This window comes from Leguminivora glycinivorella, chromosome 4 (genome assembly GCF_023078275.1).
Source record: "Leguminivora glycinivorella isolate SPB_JAAS2020 chromosome 4, LegGlyc_1.1, whole genome shotgun sequence".
Lineage (NCBI taxonomy): Eukaryota > Metazoa > Arthropoda > Insecta > Lepidoptera > Tortricidae > Leguminivora > Leguminivora glycinivorella.
Genome location: NC_062974.1, coordinates 9,009,458 through 9,026,960, shown reverse-complemented (window position 1 = coordinate 9,026,960; position 17,503 = coordinate 9,009,458). Strand labels below are relative to the sequence as shown.

The 17,503-nt window shown below is 39.2% G+C and overlaps 2 protein-coding genes across 4 annotated transcripts in view; both read right to left on the bottom strand.

The window, feature by feature from the left end:
* Positions 1-1,469: 1,469 nt before the first annotated feature.
* Positions 1,470-5,521, bottom strand: LOC125225035. Its single transcript, XM_048128521.1, has 4 exons — positions 5,373-5,521; positions 4,892-5,085; positions 3,516-4,024; positions 1,470-3,177 (listed from the first exon to the last, which is right to left on the bottom strand). The coding sequence occupies exons 1-4, from the start codon at positions 5,486-5,488 to the stop codon at positions 2,941-2,943; spliced, it is 1,056 nt and encodes a 351-aa protein (XP_047984478.1). The 5' UTR covers positions 5,489-5,521; the 3' UTR covers positions 1,470-2,940.
* Positions 5,522-5,808: 287 nt separating this feature from the next.
* LOC125225034 overlaps positions 5,809-17,503 on the bottom strand; it is a 128,173-nt gene continuing 116,478 nt past the window's right edge. For all 3 annotated transcript variants that reach the window (XM_048128518.1, XM_048128519.1, XM_048128520.1), the window contains 5 exons: positions 16,455-16,605; positions 8,986-9,123; positions 7,045-7,737; positions 6,538-6,773; positions 5,809-6,002 (listed from right to left, as the gene is read on the bottom strand). In XM_048128518.1, coding sequence (XP_047984475.1) covers positions 5,949-6,002; positions 6,538-6,773; positions 7,045-7,737; positions 8,986-9,123; positions 16,455-16,605 — 1,272 coding nt within the window. In that variant the 3' untranslated portion in view covers positions 5,809-5,948. The remainder of the gene's footprint in view (positions 6,003-6,537; positions 6,774-7,044; positions 7,738-8,985; positions 9,124-16,454; positions 16,606-17,503) is intronic.

Genomic DNA, 17,503 nt, shown 5'->3' with positions numbered 1-17,503 from the left:
TGCAGTACCATTTCAGAAACATGTTCACGTAGAATTTATTGTAACAATTACCATATTTTAAATATTATTTTAACTTATTCAGCTTAATAGCTTAACAGCTGAGAACTTTAAAAATTGTTTTGCTGAGTATTTAATTTTGCTTGTGGTCCTAGGTTAGTTGATTTGACTACCTAATTTTAAAATAGCATTCGTAGTTCATATCATTAATATACCTATGACCTTAGTATTCGGAATCCGGACTCCTGCCACTTAATCCTCAGTATGGATCTTAGACATCTTAGGTGGTACTTGTATTCTACTCAGAATTAGCAGAAGGTATGCGGAAGCACGGCGGTCAGCATCTTCGTTATAAGGACGTGCTGAAGCGTCACCTGAATGCGTGTGCTATTGATCCTACACGTTAGGAGGAACTCGCTGCTAACCGGTCATCTTGGCGGTCTACCATCTTTGAATCCGTTAAGTCGTTTGAGGAAAACCGCCTCGCGACGTTAGACTTACAACGCCAATTACGCAAGGAAAGACCTAAGCCCTCCTACATGTATACGTACAACACGACCGGTCAATTATACTGCCAAAATTGTGACCGAGTCTTTAAAAGTAAATTTGGCCTGGCCAGCCATATAAGAGCTCATATGAAAAAACAACAAAATATATATATATATATATATATACCTATGACATACAGTAAAGTTCATAAAGTAACCTGTGAAAGGTGAAACTACCTCTAATGTAAATCAAAAACTGCATAATAATGCACAGTTTTAGATAAACGCCTGCATAAAATAATTAGCAACGCTATAACTTGCTTTTTTAACTACAACGACACGAAAGGAATATCTTAGACCCATGGCCCGTACAAATAAGCCAATAAGAATCATTATCATTGGTAGCATTATGAGTTACATACTCAAAATGAATTCCTTAATTCTTATGTTCGATTGTCTGCGAATCGAATTGAGTGTAGGATTCTATTCTATGTCTTTCAACTTGGCTGAAACTACGCTGAAACGGTAGGAGCCCGTTACTATAGTTAACTGCACGCTAAAAGTGTGCAAAATGTCTAGCATAAGTTACTTAATCCTGGTGCTAAAAACGATACCAAAAATGTACAGTCAACCAATATGAGTCATAGGCCACTGTAGAACTATATGTCATAGTGACGTTGTAAATCAGATTGTAAGAAATCTCTTACTGCTTGTCATTTTGACATGGTTGTAGAGTGGTCTAGAGTTCCAATTGTTGAGTGTACATAGGTACATTTCGAATCGTTTCATTGTGACAAACTACAATTCAATAGCTGTTGCTTTTGCATATATATACCTAAATAAAACTCACTGTGACGTGCTGCAAAACTTATGAACTTTAATGATAAGTTAATAAGGGTCGTTATAGACCATCTTACTTACTTTATGTTTTAGAGCAAATTACCTAAACATTTTACGTGCGTGAGGAATAAAAAATAACATTACAACATGGCATAATGATTTATTGTCGTACAAAAACTTATATTCTACGTCTATTATAGATACAAGTAAATAGAGGTAACTTACCTAAAAACTGTTGGTAAATTGCATACCTATAATATAACCGAGTATAAACGATTATCAAGGTACCTGGGTTTCAATAAATTGCAAGTAAACTCCAGTATATTTGATACATTTCGATGATATATTATGACATTACTTTGGATTTTCTTACCAAAATCTTTATAAACCTAAGCTAAATTTACACATTTTGCATTTACGTACATATTACCTACTCTTGTTTTAATTGAAGTTTCTTTTTCAAGAGTATTAATGTGCTTGTCTAATATGTTTGTGGAAATTAGTCCCAAAATTGAAGTATAGGAATATTATTAACATTATAAATAGTGTTAGAGTTAGTAGCTTAACTTACATAAATTAATCTATTTACAAATGCTCATTGCGAAACAACTGATAGTCAGTCAATAAAAAATGAAAAATCAGTGCCACAGCGAAAAAAAAAACGTAACGTCAAGAGGAAAATAAGGCACAAATAAATTTGAGATTCACCAAAACTTAAAACTATGCGAAGAAACCTTAACCTAAATAGACGAATTTGAACTTATTATAAACATTTAGATTTATAACGTTTCCCCTCCCATGCACTTTATCACAGCGTATAATAACTACATATCGGTACCGTCACTGTGTACCTACAGAGATTCAATCTTTACATAATCTTATGGACGGTTATGGACGGACTGACGAAGTCAACTCACAATTCATACAAATCTTAAATCTAATCAGATCTCGCGTTTAAACTTGTTGTCAGTGTATGTACAAATATAGTGAAATAATATTCTGCATTTTGTTTCGTGTTTCTGTGCGTAATCTAAAATGTTATATGTATGTATAAATCAAAGTTTAACTAATATAGAAGGATGAATGGACATAAAAAGTTTCTCTATTTGCAAGTGAAGATAAATTAGTATATTTTATTTGAATGTTGGCAACATTACTTTATTAGCCATAACATTAGCCGGGCAGCAACATACGCAGACATATTTAGTAAAAATACAAAATCAGTTACTGGGTTCTCAATCAGAGTCCAACTTTCCATAATACCAATTTCAAATATAAATACCAGTTTCTCAAAGGTTGAGAACCATACACTTTTCAACATTTAGGGCCCATTTGTACCTACGGTGCGAAAACTCGCATGCTATTTTCATTATGTTGCGGTTTCATTGGTGTACTACAATGTAACTAAAGTCAAACCAAGCTATGTCGGCAAGGATATTTTAGCGCCGCCTGCGCAAGCGTTAAGTAATTAAATATCATAGGTAAGTAATTATAGATGTGTCAAGTTTAAAATAACAACTGCACCGTTATTAAAATCGCTGCCAACTTGGTTTGAATCTAAAATCGCATGCAAGTTCGCGCGCCGTCTACGCGAGCCTTAAACAACAGTGATATTTCACGTGTAGCAGTTGTCCTCATCCGCGTGGTCGCTACAGTCGATGGTGCCGTCGCAGAGCTGCGCGAGCGTGATGCAGCGGCCGTCCACGCAGCGCAGCTCGCTGTCCGGGCAGGGCGAGGCGTGCGCGGTGGCGCGCCCGTACTTGTCCGGCTCGGCGCGCTCCGGCGTCGTGTTCTCTACGGACTCCCCGGACTCCGTCGTCGGGCTGGGCCGTTGGGCTTTCTGTGAAAGCATCTGAAAGTTCATTGGAGGTCACGAAACTAGAAGAAGATTGTGTACAGTAGGGTCAGATAAACTAGTGTTTAAAGGGTCGGTATATGAAGGTAACATCTCTGGAGTTCAAGGTGTCTAACTGTCTATAGGCTACGGTGATTGTCTACTATTAGGCGGGTCGCATGCTTGAAACAAAACATAAGTTCTCAAAGGGTACATTTTCAGATAACACAACGTGCTTCTCAAAAGTTGCATTATTACTATAATTAGGCGACGGGATTACCGTAGAGACAGAAAGCGAAGTAGCAAGGAATGCAAGAATTGATTTCTATCTTGAAGAAGGAAATATGATACTTTACCCTCATCAAGTCTGCTCCATTGATCACTCGTTCTAACTTGTTGATGGACTGGTCCAGCTTGGTAGCTTCCGCAGGATAAGCCAGCATCGCGGGGTGTTCAACCTTTGCCGGTTTAGGACGTGGCATCGGCGCTCTTCCTTGTAATGGATTTGGTCTAGTCAAATTTTTATAAGTGACTTTAGTCTGGTTCTTAGAACTTAAATTGGCCGGACGGCTCGGGCGCTCTTCAGCCCTCTTGTGTTTTTCTTGCAATTCTGTATCTACTTTCATGTCTTCGAGGACAGTGAGATCATCTGGTTGTATGTCTTCATTTTCTTCTTCAGTGTTGAGTCTTCTGTTAGTCTTTTTGGGGGCATCGTCTTCGGATTCAGTTCTTTTAACTTTTGTGGCTTGAAGCATGGCGGGAGAGTACGGTGTCAGTCGAGACAACGATGGGCGCCGGGTGAAGTTTCTTTTCAGAGCGTTGGTGCTGTCACTGGTCATGAGCAGTTCCTTGCTGCTATCGTCTCCTGTAACATAAATTATTGAACACTTTAAGTTCTCGCGCTTTGTACACATATTTAAAGTCACATCGCGTTCGACCTATAAATTATTGAGTATGAGTTTTTTTCTAATGTTTATTTTCTCTGGGCACACCGCGCCTCGCTGCCACTGCTACTAACTATCCTGTCAATAGTGTCTACATACCTAATTGTGCCGCACTGCTCTCATTGTCACCATGACTTTATACAGCATTCGAGAACATTTCTGCTCCAACCATCCATCCTGTCAACATACCTGACCGTGCCTTGTGAGGTAGGTACATCCTCCTTGCGTTATCCCGGCATTTGCCACTGCGAAAGCGACTGCCATCTAACCTTCCAACTCCAAGGGTAAACTAGACCTTATTGGAATTAGTCCGGTTTCCTCACGATGTTTTCCTTCACCGAAAAGCAACTGGCAAATATCAAATACCGCGCCTTGTGAGGTGCTGGCACTAATCGGCCTGTGTATTGCTGGCGCGGGCGCAGGCTCCTTGTCCACCTGGGCAAGACTTCGTCACGGACACCGCCGCACCTTTCATCATGTCATCACCTTTCGCACTGTCTCCATATCTGTAGACCTTGTCTTCACTCCTTAATAAGATAATACACATACCTGACCGTCTTTTGCCTTACTCTGAAACGCCTTTTAGTTGGCCGACCGGAGGGCAGTAGAGGTATAGGCAAGCCCAAGCTCAGATGGTTAGACGGCGTATACCAGGACATCAGGACCCTAGGAGTGAAGAGTTGGAGAAGGAAGGCCACAAATAGATCGGACTGGAGAGGCCTGCTTGACCAGGTTAAGGCCCACCCGCGGCTTTAATGCCTCAGATGATGATGATGATGATGACATACCTGACCGCGCCTTGTGAGGTGCTGGCACTCTATTAGGCCGGTGCACAGCTGGTGCGGGTGCTGAGCCAGCAGGTTCCTCGCCCAGATCCTCACGAACACCGCCACACATCGCCTCACTCTCGTCGTCTCCGTCGGGGCAGTCAGCGTACCCGTCGCACTTCCAGCGGGAGTGGATGCATGTTCCTGATTCGCAGCTGTAAAACCAAAAATGGTATTGTAGTTCTTATTTAAATTACGTTGATCATACACGACGAGGCCACATATTTAGAAGGATTTTCGCTGCTACTAGCTTATTTTAGTGAGACCTAGACGGCAATAGAATTATATTTTCGAAATTCCAAAATATTGTTCGCGTGAGATTCTGACAAAGATAATGTATGAGGGAGAAGTAGAAGCCGGAGTTAGAAAGAGTAGACCTCGGTTATTTTAGTTATACGACTAAAACAACCTGAAAGATACTTAAAACCTTAACCAGGCTTACCGGAACTCGTGCGGCATGCAAGTCCCGCATATATTCTCATCCTCGCCGGCGGGGCAGTCATGAGCGCCGTCACAGATCCAGTCCCTCGGTATACAGGTGCCGTCGGCGCACGCCATCTCTTTGCGCTCACAGCGCACTTTATTTTAGTTATACGAGTAAAACAACATGACCTGAAAGATACTTAAAACCTTAACCAGGCTTACCGGAACTCATGCGGCATGCAAAGTCCCACATATATTCTCATCCTCGCCAGCGGGACAGTCATGGGCGCCGTCACAGATCCAGTCCCTCGGGATGCAGGTGCCGTCGGCGCAGGCCATTTCCTAGCGCTCCTTATTTTAGCTATACGAGTAAAACAACCTGAAAGACACAATAAATAAAACCTAATTCACGCTTACCGGAACTCATGCGGCATGCAAGTCCCGCATATATTCTCATCCTCGCCGGCGGGGCAGTCATGAGCGCCGTCACAGATCCAGTCCCTGGGTATGCAGGTACCGTCGGCGCACGCCATCTCCTGGCGCTCGCACGGCGCGCGCGCCGCCACGCAGTTGCTGCTCGCGTACTGCTTGCAGTTCAGCATGGGGCGCAGCTCGTGGGGGAGATCGCTTTCACAGCCGTCCAATACAGCTGGAACATTATGTCGACTTGTATCTTGAAGCAATTCAAGTACATAGTTAGGTATGTCTTACTACCTAAGTAACACTGTAACTCAAACGTAGGTTTTGAGGAAGTTACAGACACATTATACATTTACGATTGTTACGGGAAGGTCATATATATTGTTTCCACCTCTTATACATTAGATATTACGTCATTACTTATGCCGAAGATAATCTGAAATTTGCTAGTTTTAGTTTTCATAAAATATCGCACTTAACTTATTTTGTTTACGAGAAAGAAACGTCAGCTGCCGTAGCCGAATGGCATTTCTGCGGCGCGAAACGAAAACGAAACGAAAGGTAGTCTGGCTCTGTAGCGCCAATACGCAAGAGCGATAGAGATAGACATCTACGAGCGTTTCGTTTCGTGAGCGTTTGGGCCATTCGGCTACGTACCCAGGAAGTAGATGATGAAGTCTTGGTGACTTGTTGTTAGAACGTTGGAATACCTATCGATCTGTAAGTTTAAGTTTCATAAAAGGCAGTCATTTTTAATAAAATACCTTTGCACAAATTATAGCAAGGCATTTTGGGGCATACGGCGCTGGGCTGCACTCGGGCTCCAGCAGCGCGCAGGCGAAGGACTTGAAGCGCACGCTGCAGTTGGTGGCGGCCACGAACAGGATCTGCGGCAGCAGCGTGGCCACCGACACGCCGCCGAAGCTGGCCGGCTTGCTGGCCAGGTCGTACGGCAACACGCCGCGGCACAGCGGCTGGCTCGTCGACCGACACTGGGATACTGAAACGTTAACATGTTCATGTGAGTGCATTTTTTTTAAACAATGATAATGATAAACCTCTTGAAAGCTGTAGCGGTAATTTATGATTGAGCCCGTGTTATTTGCAAGTAAAGGTACTATGAGTGCAACGAGTGCCAATCCCATTTGTGATACATTAAGTACTATAAGTACTGTGTGCAACCCAGGATATATTCAAAAGTAAAATGGCATAACTTACAAAATTATTTTCTTCCACCGCATGCATACCCTAGGTTTAATGTGTAGACTTACCATCAGGATTAGCATTTACTGGGTAGTTCCTAGTGGTCGTGTCAACTTTATCACGCCACGTCGGCAGCGTCGGCGACACCCTTGTGTTATAAACAGAGCTCTGCGTAGTAGATTGCATTTTTTCAGCATCTTCAATCCCGATTCCAAAGAGTTTCGAATGACCTGAGGTGAAGTTTGTTTTTGCCGGACCTTGGATATAAAATTCTTGCATTTCAGGAGGCAGGACGGGTCCCAGGTTGGCAGCCTTAACGGGCCAAGGTAACAAACCGAGATAAGGTTTGTACGCGATATCATTTACGTTTTCTGGAGTAACTTTGTCATTTTGGATAGTGTACAAATCGTTGACCAGCGCTTCTCTGGCATCCTCGGTGCTAGTTGTGGTTGTTGTGGTTGTGGTAACACCTTCCCCGTCTTTGAAGTAAATAGCTAAAGGTTTCTCTGGTTTTTGTGTGATGTGAGGTTTGAGCGTGGAGTCGGCGGGCAGTTGTTTTTTCTTGTGTAATACTTTCGGTGACCTCAGATTATCGGTGTCAGCATTTTCGTTTCCATATTGTACCTCTGGTGCCACATGAGTTGGGAACACTGGGGGAACTGGCGTTTTCATCATGTCAGTTATTGTAGTGATCACAGCCTGCAATTCTTCATTTTTTTGGTGGTCTGCATCGTAAAAATCTATTTCCGGCGTTCTCGTGTCTGTAATTAGGCATTTATTATTTCGAAACTAATTAAAGCTACATAACAAGAAAACCCAACATTTAATGGACGAAATGGTAGTATCACTTACATTTAAACAAAATAATAATATCGAAATTTATGAACCAACGAAGATATATGCCTAATACCCAACATGCCAATAGGTTACGCTCGATGGTGAATGAAGACTGGCGTCCACTAAGGCTAATCGAGTCCTGAGAATGCGATTCGACGCGGCTAGATTCCGCTTTAATGGACGCAGTCTCAAGAAATGCAGAAAGCGAATTAACGAGGCTCGACTCGGCGCGCCTAGTGGACGCCAGGCTTGAAACGCCCTAATGTCCCTGTCGCAGTGAGGTGTGATAGAGAGATGATGTGATGATGCTACGCTACGGAACGCAAACGATTGGCAGGATGACTAGGCACTCTTTTATAGTGTTATTACCATTATCGTTTATCCCAAACACTTATAAATTATAATAAACCAATAAAAACTGTGATACAACAAATAGAACAACGTGGAGCTATCAGACAACCTGAGTAATCCCAGTGCTCTACAACAATGTCAGTGCTAATTTACTAACCATAATATATATTTTTATAATTAAAGAACGAAAACATAAATAAACGTTGTGACGTGAAGTAAGTGATTTGTAAAATATAGTCTTATGTGTAAAACTTGGTCGACGACAAAACTTGGACGGACTTAAGGTTTTATTTAAGTAGTATCACTTATTCTGGTCCAGTTTACATTTGAGTTAATTAGCATACATTACTGAAAAAAAATCAATACATTATCATTAAGATAGTCTCATGATCCATAATTGCGCGGATTTTAATAGGTGCTATAGATAGGTGGATCTCGAGTTTAGGTTCTTTAGAATAATGTGTTTCGTGATTTATAGTCTTTATTTCAAACTCCCTGAATACCTCTTTTGATCTTTTGCTATTTGGATAGGTATCGCTGGAGGCAGAAAATTGTCTCTTATAAAATTTTAAGGCGTAATGTATCGATTGTCCACATATTTGTTAGGTAATTTTTCAGGATTGCCATAAAAAAAAACCTAAAATGCAGCATTTTCATAATTATGTGCTTTGACATGATTATCCATCCTCAATTTTCTCTTCATCGGCATTATTTAAGATGCCGTGCTGCGTGACTGTTTGCACCAGGCTGTCTGTTCGAATATCGCACATCGTCTTGGTATGAAGGTAATATGTACGCTATGCTCCTTTACTTGGACTTACCAGCAGGCACTTTAATGTTTAGTTTCGTGGACTCCGTTGGCTTGTATGTGTGGTCGTGGACGCGGTGAGTGTCGGCCACCGCCACGTTCGATTCCCAGTATGTCGCGTTTATCATCTCCGGTCCCGTCTGGAAGTTGTCTGTAATTTCAAAGAGATTGTTTTTATTTTAATGGTAAATTCCGAAGAAAATCTGGGAATCGGGGCTCGTAAAGGTAAAAACAAAGTAGGAGATAAAGCAAGTACACTGGTCAAAAAGAGAAATAAAAAAACAAAGTGTGATGTAAAGCTGCATTTTTGGTATGTTATTTGGGGTCCTTGGGGGAATGTAGGACTATATTTTGCAAGCAAAAAAATGGTGTGCTAACTTCGTAATTTAAAAAAAAAGTTAAAAAAATCAGACTTTTTTTGGTTTTTGCCGTTTTTTAAAAAAACCATGCATTTTTGGTCAAAAGTTGCTATGTAATGTTGAAAGCGCATTAAATTCCAAACAGTTTGACATCTTTTTTATCAATGTCCGTCAAATAATTTTTGAGATATGAAGCGTCAAAAAAAGAGCATTTTTCTCCTTTCTATGAAAATATTCGTTTTGCTAATATTTTGAGACAGATATCAGCAAAACAACTCAGGCTATTTCATAAATTGTAAAATAAAAATGAAGAATATTTCACTAGCTTTCATTTAAGACCAAAAGAGTGCCAGTTATTTAAAAAAATAGGATGAGTCTAGTATAACTGGATCAGAAATAATCGGTGGATGATAATGGCCAAATGGGATAGTTTACATATATTTACAGGAGGCGTAGCGGAGAACGAATTATTATTATTTGGGGGCTGTTCAAGTATTACTCAGACACATATTTGCGTATATCATATCAACATTTATTTAGTAAGTTAAGTTTACGGTCAGAAAGACCTCAGTATCGCCGCTTGGCGGAAAAAAAAAATTACGAGTAGAAAACCCTCATTAATTGAATCAGATTGTTCCGAAATTGTTCTTGTACGGACTGGTTTTTAAAGCATATCACTGAGGGTCAATAACATCGATGCAATCTCACGAGCGTTGTCGTGGACGTGCCCGAATCATAGTATTCTCCGTTTAACGAAATATCAGTACATAGTACGTGTTGTATTGCACGCGCAGGTCTCTCACCGCCGCGCAGGTGTAGTCGGACTATAACTCGACAGTATACACGCTTGTACAAACACTGAGGAACAGCTGTCTTTTTACGCTGTCACTACATTTGGCGAATCTTCTAGCCAACATGATGTTTGCCCTTACTGCGGTGGCTCGCCTCTGCCTCTCTATGTCCTCCTGGTCTTTTAAACTGGACAACAAGATGTGGCCAAGATATTTGACTTCGTGTACTCTCCGAAATTGAACTCCATCAAGCAAAAGAGGTGGTACTTGTGTGGGCATATGTGCTGCCCCCATGAGCATAAATTCAGACTTGTCCGGATTTTATCTCATGTTATGCTGGCTGGCGTATCTCTCGCATTCTGCAAGTAACTTACGCATGATGAGTGTTCCCACAGATGGTGCTAGTAGGACCATATCGTCTGCATATGCGATGTGATTTATCATTTGCCCATTGATGGAGCAGCCAACCTCGGTACTGGTCAAAGCCTGCGACAGCCCATCTATGTACAATTGTACACGCTGTAGAGAGCCGGAGACATACTGCCTCCTTGTCTCACGCCACAGTTTAGCCCGCTGGCTGTGGACAGAGTTGACTTCCATCTTACTACGTTCTTCTGCTGGGAATACCACTTCTCCAGTACCTTAATAATTGGCGTGGGCGCTTTCCGTTCCCGTAGTTTATTCCACAGCAATTGGTGGTCAAATACAACTCAAGTGGACTTTCTATCACTACAGGAGTTGTGCCATCAAAATGCAGAACCAGGACCCTCAAAAAGGAAAAAGTAAAATGTAACTAATTCTGTTTTATTTTTCTAATTTACTAAACTTCAAAATTTTACTGTATTTTATTTCTTCATTAGTAATAGTCCAATCGATGCAAAGTTAGTTTAGACAATTTTTTAAGATAAACGGATATCAAAGAAAGTAAGATCGAATAGATAGCACTTTCAACCTAAAACTTTTAGCGTAAACTATTTTACCTTAACCAATCTACCAGACTCTTGGCTTCTCTATTTATAGATTTTTTTTTGTTTACCAAAGTAACTATTCGTCTTACTGACCTTAATTTGCACTAAAACTAAAGCAAAATAAATTTTATAAAATGTTATATTGCAATATATATCATATCATGAAGTATTTTGCAGATATTTGTCTATAAATATTGGCAAAACGCTACATTTTATACATCACACTTTGTTTTTTTAGCCGATTTTCATGTAAGATTTGACCGGTGTAAAGATGTAATTTTTGGAAAGGAAAGTGCTTATACTTTTATAAATTTTAAATGCAATAGGTACATAGCAGGAAGATTGTGTATTTTTCGGAATGACAAATCCATCTTGTAAAGGGTAATTTTTGAACTTTGTTGGGAATGAAATCGAGAAAAATGCTAAGATGAGTGAAGCCAAAACCCTTAGCCGGAAAGTATCTCGCCATAAAAGGTTCTGATGCTATGTGTTCATAAATTGATCGAGTTTTAGAATACCTTATATAGCGAACTCCCCGCGCAGCGCGGTTTAAGAATGTACCATAGCAACTTATATATTTCATCCGAAATATAAACAACTTCATAATATTTATTAAGTAAGAGTCGACAGTAGCGCAGATATATTTTACTAAAAACCTCGTGCAATCGTTATTTTGAAATTAAAATTAGTCATCCGAATACTAGAGCTCATAAACAATAATAAAACTCCATATCTAATAAGAGGCGCGTAACATGTTAGCCGCGGAACGCATATTATATTTTACGGCGGTTAGTAAAAATGTCTATAAATTGCCGAATTAAATCAAGAAAGTATGTGCAAATTACCCTTTGACATCTCGTCTAGAATGCGTGACATAAGCGAACTCGAAGAATAAAATTAAGGCTTATGAGGAATTCATTTATATTATTAACCCATTTCCTAATTTCCGGTTATATTACTTAAATGACTCATGAAATAGATTGCGTTTTTTGCTATCAAATAATCGACATGCGGGAGAAGTTTTGTAGATAGGAAAAGTGTTCATATAACCAACAAATAACAATTTAGACGAACAATAGCACATGGAGCAGATAGGAATAGAGATATTTTATCTAATATCGCTTTTGTGCAAACAGCCACTCGACGCTCGCGTGACGTAACCAGGGAGGAAGCCATTGGGAGAAGCACCCACTCCGCGGAGACGCAAAATCGGTGAAAGCGGGGTTCAAGATGTCACGGCACACCTCAGCCTGCTATCGGACATTAATCCTTATCGCTGTTGCACAACTATACCTACATAATACAAATACGTGCATATATCAACTATAAATCAACTCCTTTGAAGCCCGCCTAGAGCAGAGATAAATTGCCGAATTCAAAACGATGAATTCATGAATTGTGCGACGAGTTAATTTGTCTCGAGATTGTATGGATATGCGAGCCTACGTGCATTGTGCGCTGTCACATGTGAACTTAACTTTGATAATAAGTAGAACATGGTGCAATAGCTCTTTTGTTAGAGTTGACTACATATGTGAACGTTTCCTAGTATTGCGTGAATACATGCCCTACAGAATAACAGATTAACATTTTTTCTTGAAATAGCAACTCAGTTATTAACTTATTAAGTTAAAGAAGATACATGGAAGATACCTATTTATTTAGCTATAGGTAGGTAACTTTATATCTATCAGTCGTAGGACGCGCTTATTTAGAATACATACCTAGGTATAATTGAATATAGGTAAATACGTGTTATGAATGTAGTACGTATTAGGAAACAAGACTACATAACCACTGGATACTAGTAATTAACTTAGATGATAATTATTATGCAATATTACCTTGGTAAATAAGTGGTGGATATTTACCTGCGTACCCCGAGGAAAATATTCAGTTATCAGTGCAATGTCTCGGTGGACTATTAACCAGGTGCAATTGGAAATATAAGTAATCTGTCCCCACAGGCATTACTCTACTAGTGTTTTAGACAACGGAAAATAAGTTGATAATATCAGGTTTGACCTACCGGGCCTCGTAATATATGAGGATATTATGCAAATCTCCTGTTATGAATGCATAATTACATTCAAATTACACATTTCACACCTAAAACAGTAGGCAGTACAAATCCACGCGTAAAAACGCCACGCGTTGTTTACACTATTAATAATTATGTGCTTTGACATAATTATCTATTCTCAATTTTCCCTTAATAATTCATTTTAGCTTAAATATACACGCCCGCCTGCCGACTCTTTAAATGTCTGTATACGCCCATTTTGAGGATCACCGTACTGGGCCCCTGAAACTTTAGGTCTGACACTTAGAGATATTTAAATTCCTGCACCTGCAGACTAAATTGCGGATGATATTATATAAGTACCTAGCTATAATCATTGTCCGCAGCCCAATAAGTAGATTTCAATACGACTATAAGCAATCAGAACCTACCGACATGCTAATTGCCAATAGAATGGCTATTAAATTAACGTATTCATAAAAGTACTCAAGCCATAAAAGCCACCTTTTGACGATAGTTATATCATAATAAAGCGAAGTCAACGTTGACTTTAAAAGGATACAAAGGAAAGTCGCATCAAGGGTCACCGGGGGCACGCAATATAACAAAGCTGTCTTTACGATGGACATTGGTGAAGGGGCAAAGGGGTAATGGCAACTTTCTATATGAACAATTGCATTTATTTGAGTGCAGTATAAGGCTGGGCACAGACATGCGGTAATACTGCTACTATGCCACATAGATGTTTGTTACGCTGGTTTAATTTCAGTTTTCAGCACTACAGGCCTTCGTCGATTATTACCCGTATATTATTATAATTTACAATTTCGTTTCCATAGACATTTCGCCGGGATTTCCGTCAGGTTTTTTCTTTAATATAATACGCCAGACATTTAATATCAGACAATGTACCTACTATGAAAAAAAGTCACTTTTGTGACGGACATCATATCCGATCCATATCGTATGTAGAGCAAATTTTGGACGTATATTAAAGTCCGAGTCAGGCCTTAAGACCTCACACGACTTAAATGGATCCTTTGCGTGCGCACCGAGAAAGTTACGTCAATTTATTATGGGATCAAGCTATGTGGATGCTCTTAATTCGATGTTTATCATTTTATGGCCATTCATAAGATTAATTAATTACTAAAACATACAAATTGAATCTTGTCGATTTTATAGATTACTGAAATGAATTAATTATAGATATTTCAGTTAGTTTTTCTAATCCAACAATAAATGCTGATGTATAAAACTACCTACTTACTTATACATATATGTAATGGGAATTAGCTAAGTTAGTTTAATATGGAATACGATCGAATGGGTCAAGATTGTTGTAAGAAAATTCAAAGTAACTGTTTAGTACATTTTTACATTATTATTATTTCGTTGTAGCATTTACAATTAGTTTTAATCCTAAATATATATGTAATTAGTTTTAATTTTATAACACTATTATAATTTAATTTCATATTTAGTTATTAACTTTCATTAATACACCTACATTTCTATATTTTAAATAGCCAAGAAATGTCAACAAAAAGTAGGTAAAATACATTCACTCTTCCTTTCTAATCCAGTTACGATGATCGTCTAGTAGCTTACTTCCAGGAACTTTCAACCCGACGCCAAAGCACGCAGACACCTCACGGAGGCCTATTCAGAAACTTGCTTCTTGTTGTCAAACGGTTATATATATTTAGATACAAATATAGGAGTATAATACCGAGTACCGATCCCACAAAACGTGGGATAAGGGTAGGAGGAAGAAGGCAAAGATAGGAGTATAATACCGAGTACCGATCCCACAAAACGTGGGATAAGGGTAGGAGGAAGAAGGCAAAGATAGGAGTATAATCTGCAAGCTGCCAACAATGACATCTCTTTAGTCAGAATGATCTTCTACATTCTTAATGATTGATTCTCTTGATTTTATTTATTTCCTTAATTGATCAATTTTTTTTTGTATGTAAGTACATAGACTGTTCGGAAAGAGTCGTGGAATGTATGAGGTTCAATACATTCCACGACTCTTCTCTTTCCGAATAGACTCGTTTGTGTTTGTGCAGGTAAAATAACATGTTTATGTAAGTATGACACGTAACGTCACTGTTGACAACTAATAGATAAAATCTGTGCGGAAAGAAGAGAGGTGGAATGCAAGGGAACCCATAGGTACATTCTACGAACGTTTTTTCACATACACACAACTTACTATAGGTATCTGAATAGGCCTCACGTTATATTAGCATTACATAAAATCGGCGCTTCGTGCAGAGTCGTCTCAGCAGCCGACAGCCCGTGCTTTGCCCCGGAATAGAGAAATTATGGATATTAGACAAATATGGGATCATGCGCGGATTGCGCGGGGCAAATGGGTTGAGATGGGCTAATATTGCGAAAATACTCGCACCGAAATTAGTCCTAACTGTGGTTCATTATCTACTTATCTTCATACTAACATCATGATGTAAAAAATCGATAAGTACAAAAAAAATATATTTCAAAAACTGTTACGAATTACTTATATGCGTAAAATCGGTTCATCAGTTCAATAGTCATGAGGAAATATCATGGAGTAGATGATGCCAATGGTCTACACACCTGAGATCGTAGGTATACCTACTTACCTAGGCCAAAATATAACCCTTTTTTAACATCGCTTTCGGTAAAGATTACACGATGCTCGTTAGGTAACTTGTGAGAAGAGAAGAATTTTCAATACATATATGTTCATGTAGCGATAGCCATGAATTATCAATAAAACGAGTTAAGTACTTGATACGCCAATAAAAAGTCGCATTCGTACTTTTATAGGTCTAAAATTTTAGTTTTCCTGGTAATAAAAGCCTAATAGAGGTAAGTTTTTGATTGAATTATGATCTATAACACATCTAATAAAATAACATATGTAATATCAATTATTTTCAACTAGGTAAACTAGAACTAGAGTCATAAAGAGAATGATGATTGCAATGAGGAACAAACACCATAGAAAATAAATGTACCTGATACCTGTAGACCTGTACCACATTATCATAAGGAAGTACATGAAGATGGCTAGAGCGACGCACACGATAAACTGCGCGCCAATCCAGTTAATGACGCATAGTACGACGCGATCTCCATCATGATGAGCAGCCCAGCACCATTTCTTACCAGGCTATCATAGACACTCATCATGCATAAGAAAATACATGAAGATGGCCACCGCCACGCACAAGACGATGACCGTATAGTACCCGTACCGTACAGGCCATCGTATGACTCGCAGCAGGGTGGACCATTGTTGTGAGCCAAGCAGCATGTTGTACCAGGCTATCATAGAAACTCACCAGGCATAAGGAAGTACACGAAGATGGCCAGAGCGACGCATACGACGATGAGTGCAACAGGCCAGCGCATGACCCTCAGTAACCGTGCCATTTTGCTGCCGCCTGCGGCTCCGCCCAGTGGCACTCGGTATAAGCTGTCAGGGTGTGAGCCCTGGAACAACGAGAATAAAAATTTATAAGTAATTGCATAGTTAAGAACAAATTTTGATATACCTACTTTATTTAGTATATAGAGTGTTGAATGTCACTCTCCATCCCTTCAACTATCTCCACTTAAAAAATCACGTCGATTCGGCGCTCCGTTTTGCCGTGAAAGAAAGACGGACAAACAAACAGACACACACACACATCCCCATTTATAATATTAAATATATAAGTATACATAGTACCTAATACACAAGACTACAAGACGTTTGGAAATACGTACATGGGCATAACACAAATATTGTATATATCATTAAATTTATTGTTTCACTCATATCTACTAAAGATTGGCAACTGAACTGAAACTGAACATGAACTAGAAACCTACAAATAGTTAGTCATCGCTATTACAAAACAAAATATAACGTTGGAAGGTCAGTAGGTGAATGCTTACGCTAAAATTCGTATAATAACAGGTATTAACCCTCAGAATTTACTCACGAACGCAACAAAGGAAGCTGAACAATAAAATTAATTCGCACCGATGTGATCGCAGTTGTCAAAGGGTTACGTGACTGTAAAGGTGCTATGGGTTCAGAAAAGGGAGTTTTAATAAGTTTTTTTCTTCGTCTTCATTTTTTTTAAAGAATTTTGTTAGTAATCTTGAGGATTTTCTTTAGGGACGTCAGCGATTCAAATTATGAGTTTTTGATTTTCACGAATATAGGTTAAAATGCACTTAAAATTTTTAACTTTAGAAGAAACATCGTCGATCGATCGGTCTTATTTCTAAATTTAACCGAACACAAAATTAAGTTCCAGTACTTCCACCTCATCACGTTTTATGCTATACTGAGAGAAGAACATGAACTTACTTGGCCTTAAAAATGTTATTATGCCTCGAT

Bases quoted from the DNA above. Each gene is read 5' to 3' on its own strand.
- LOC125225035 (XM_048128521.1), bottom strand. From the start codon at position 5,488: ATGGCGTGCGCCGACGGCACCTGTATACCGAGGGACTGGATCTGTGAC. The intron at 5,086-5,372 runs GTAAGCCTGGTT...TTGGTTTTACAG, and splicing joins TGCATGCCGCACGAGTTCCG to CTGCGAATCAGGAACATGCA. The intron at 4,025-4,891 runs GTATGTCATCAT...TTTATGTTACAG, and splicing joins ACCTCACAAGGCGCGGTCAG to GAGACGATAGCAGCAAGGAA.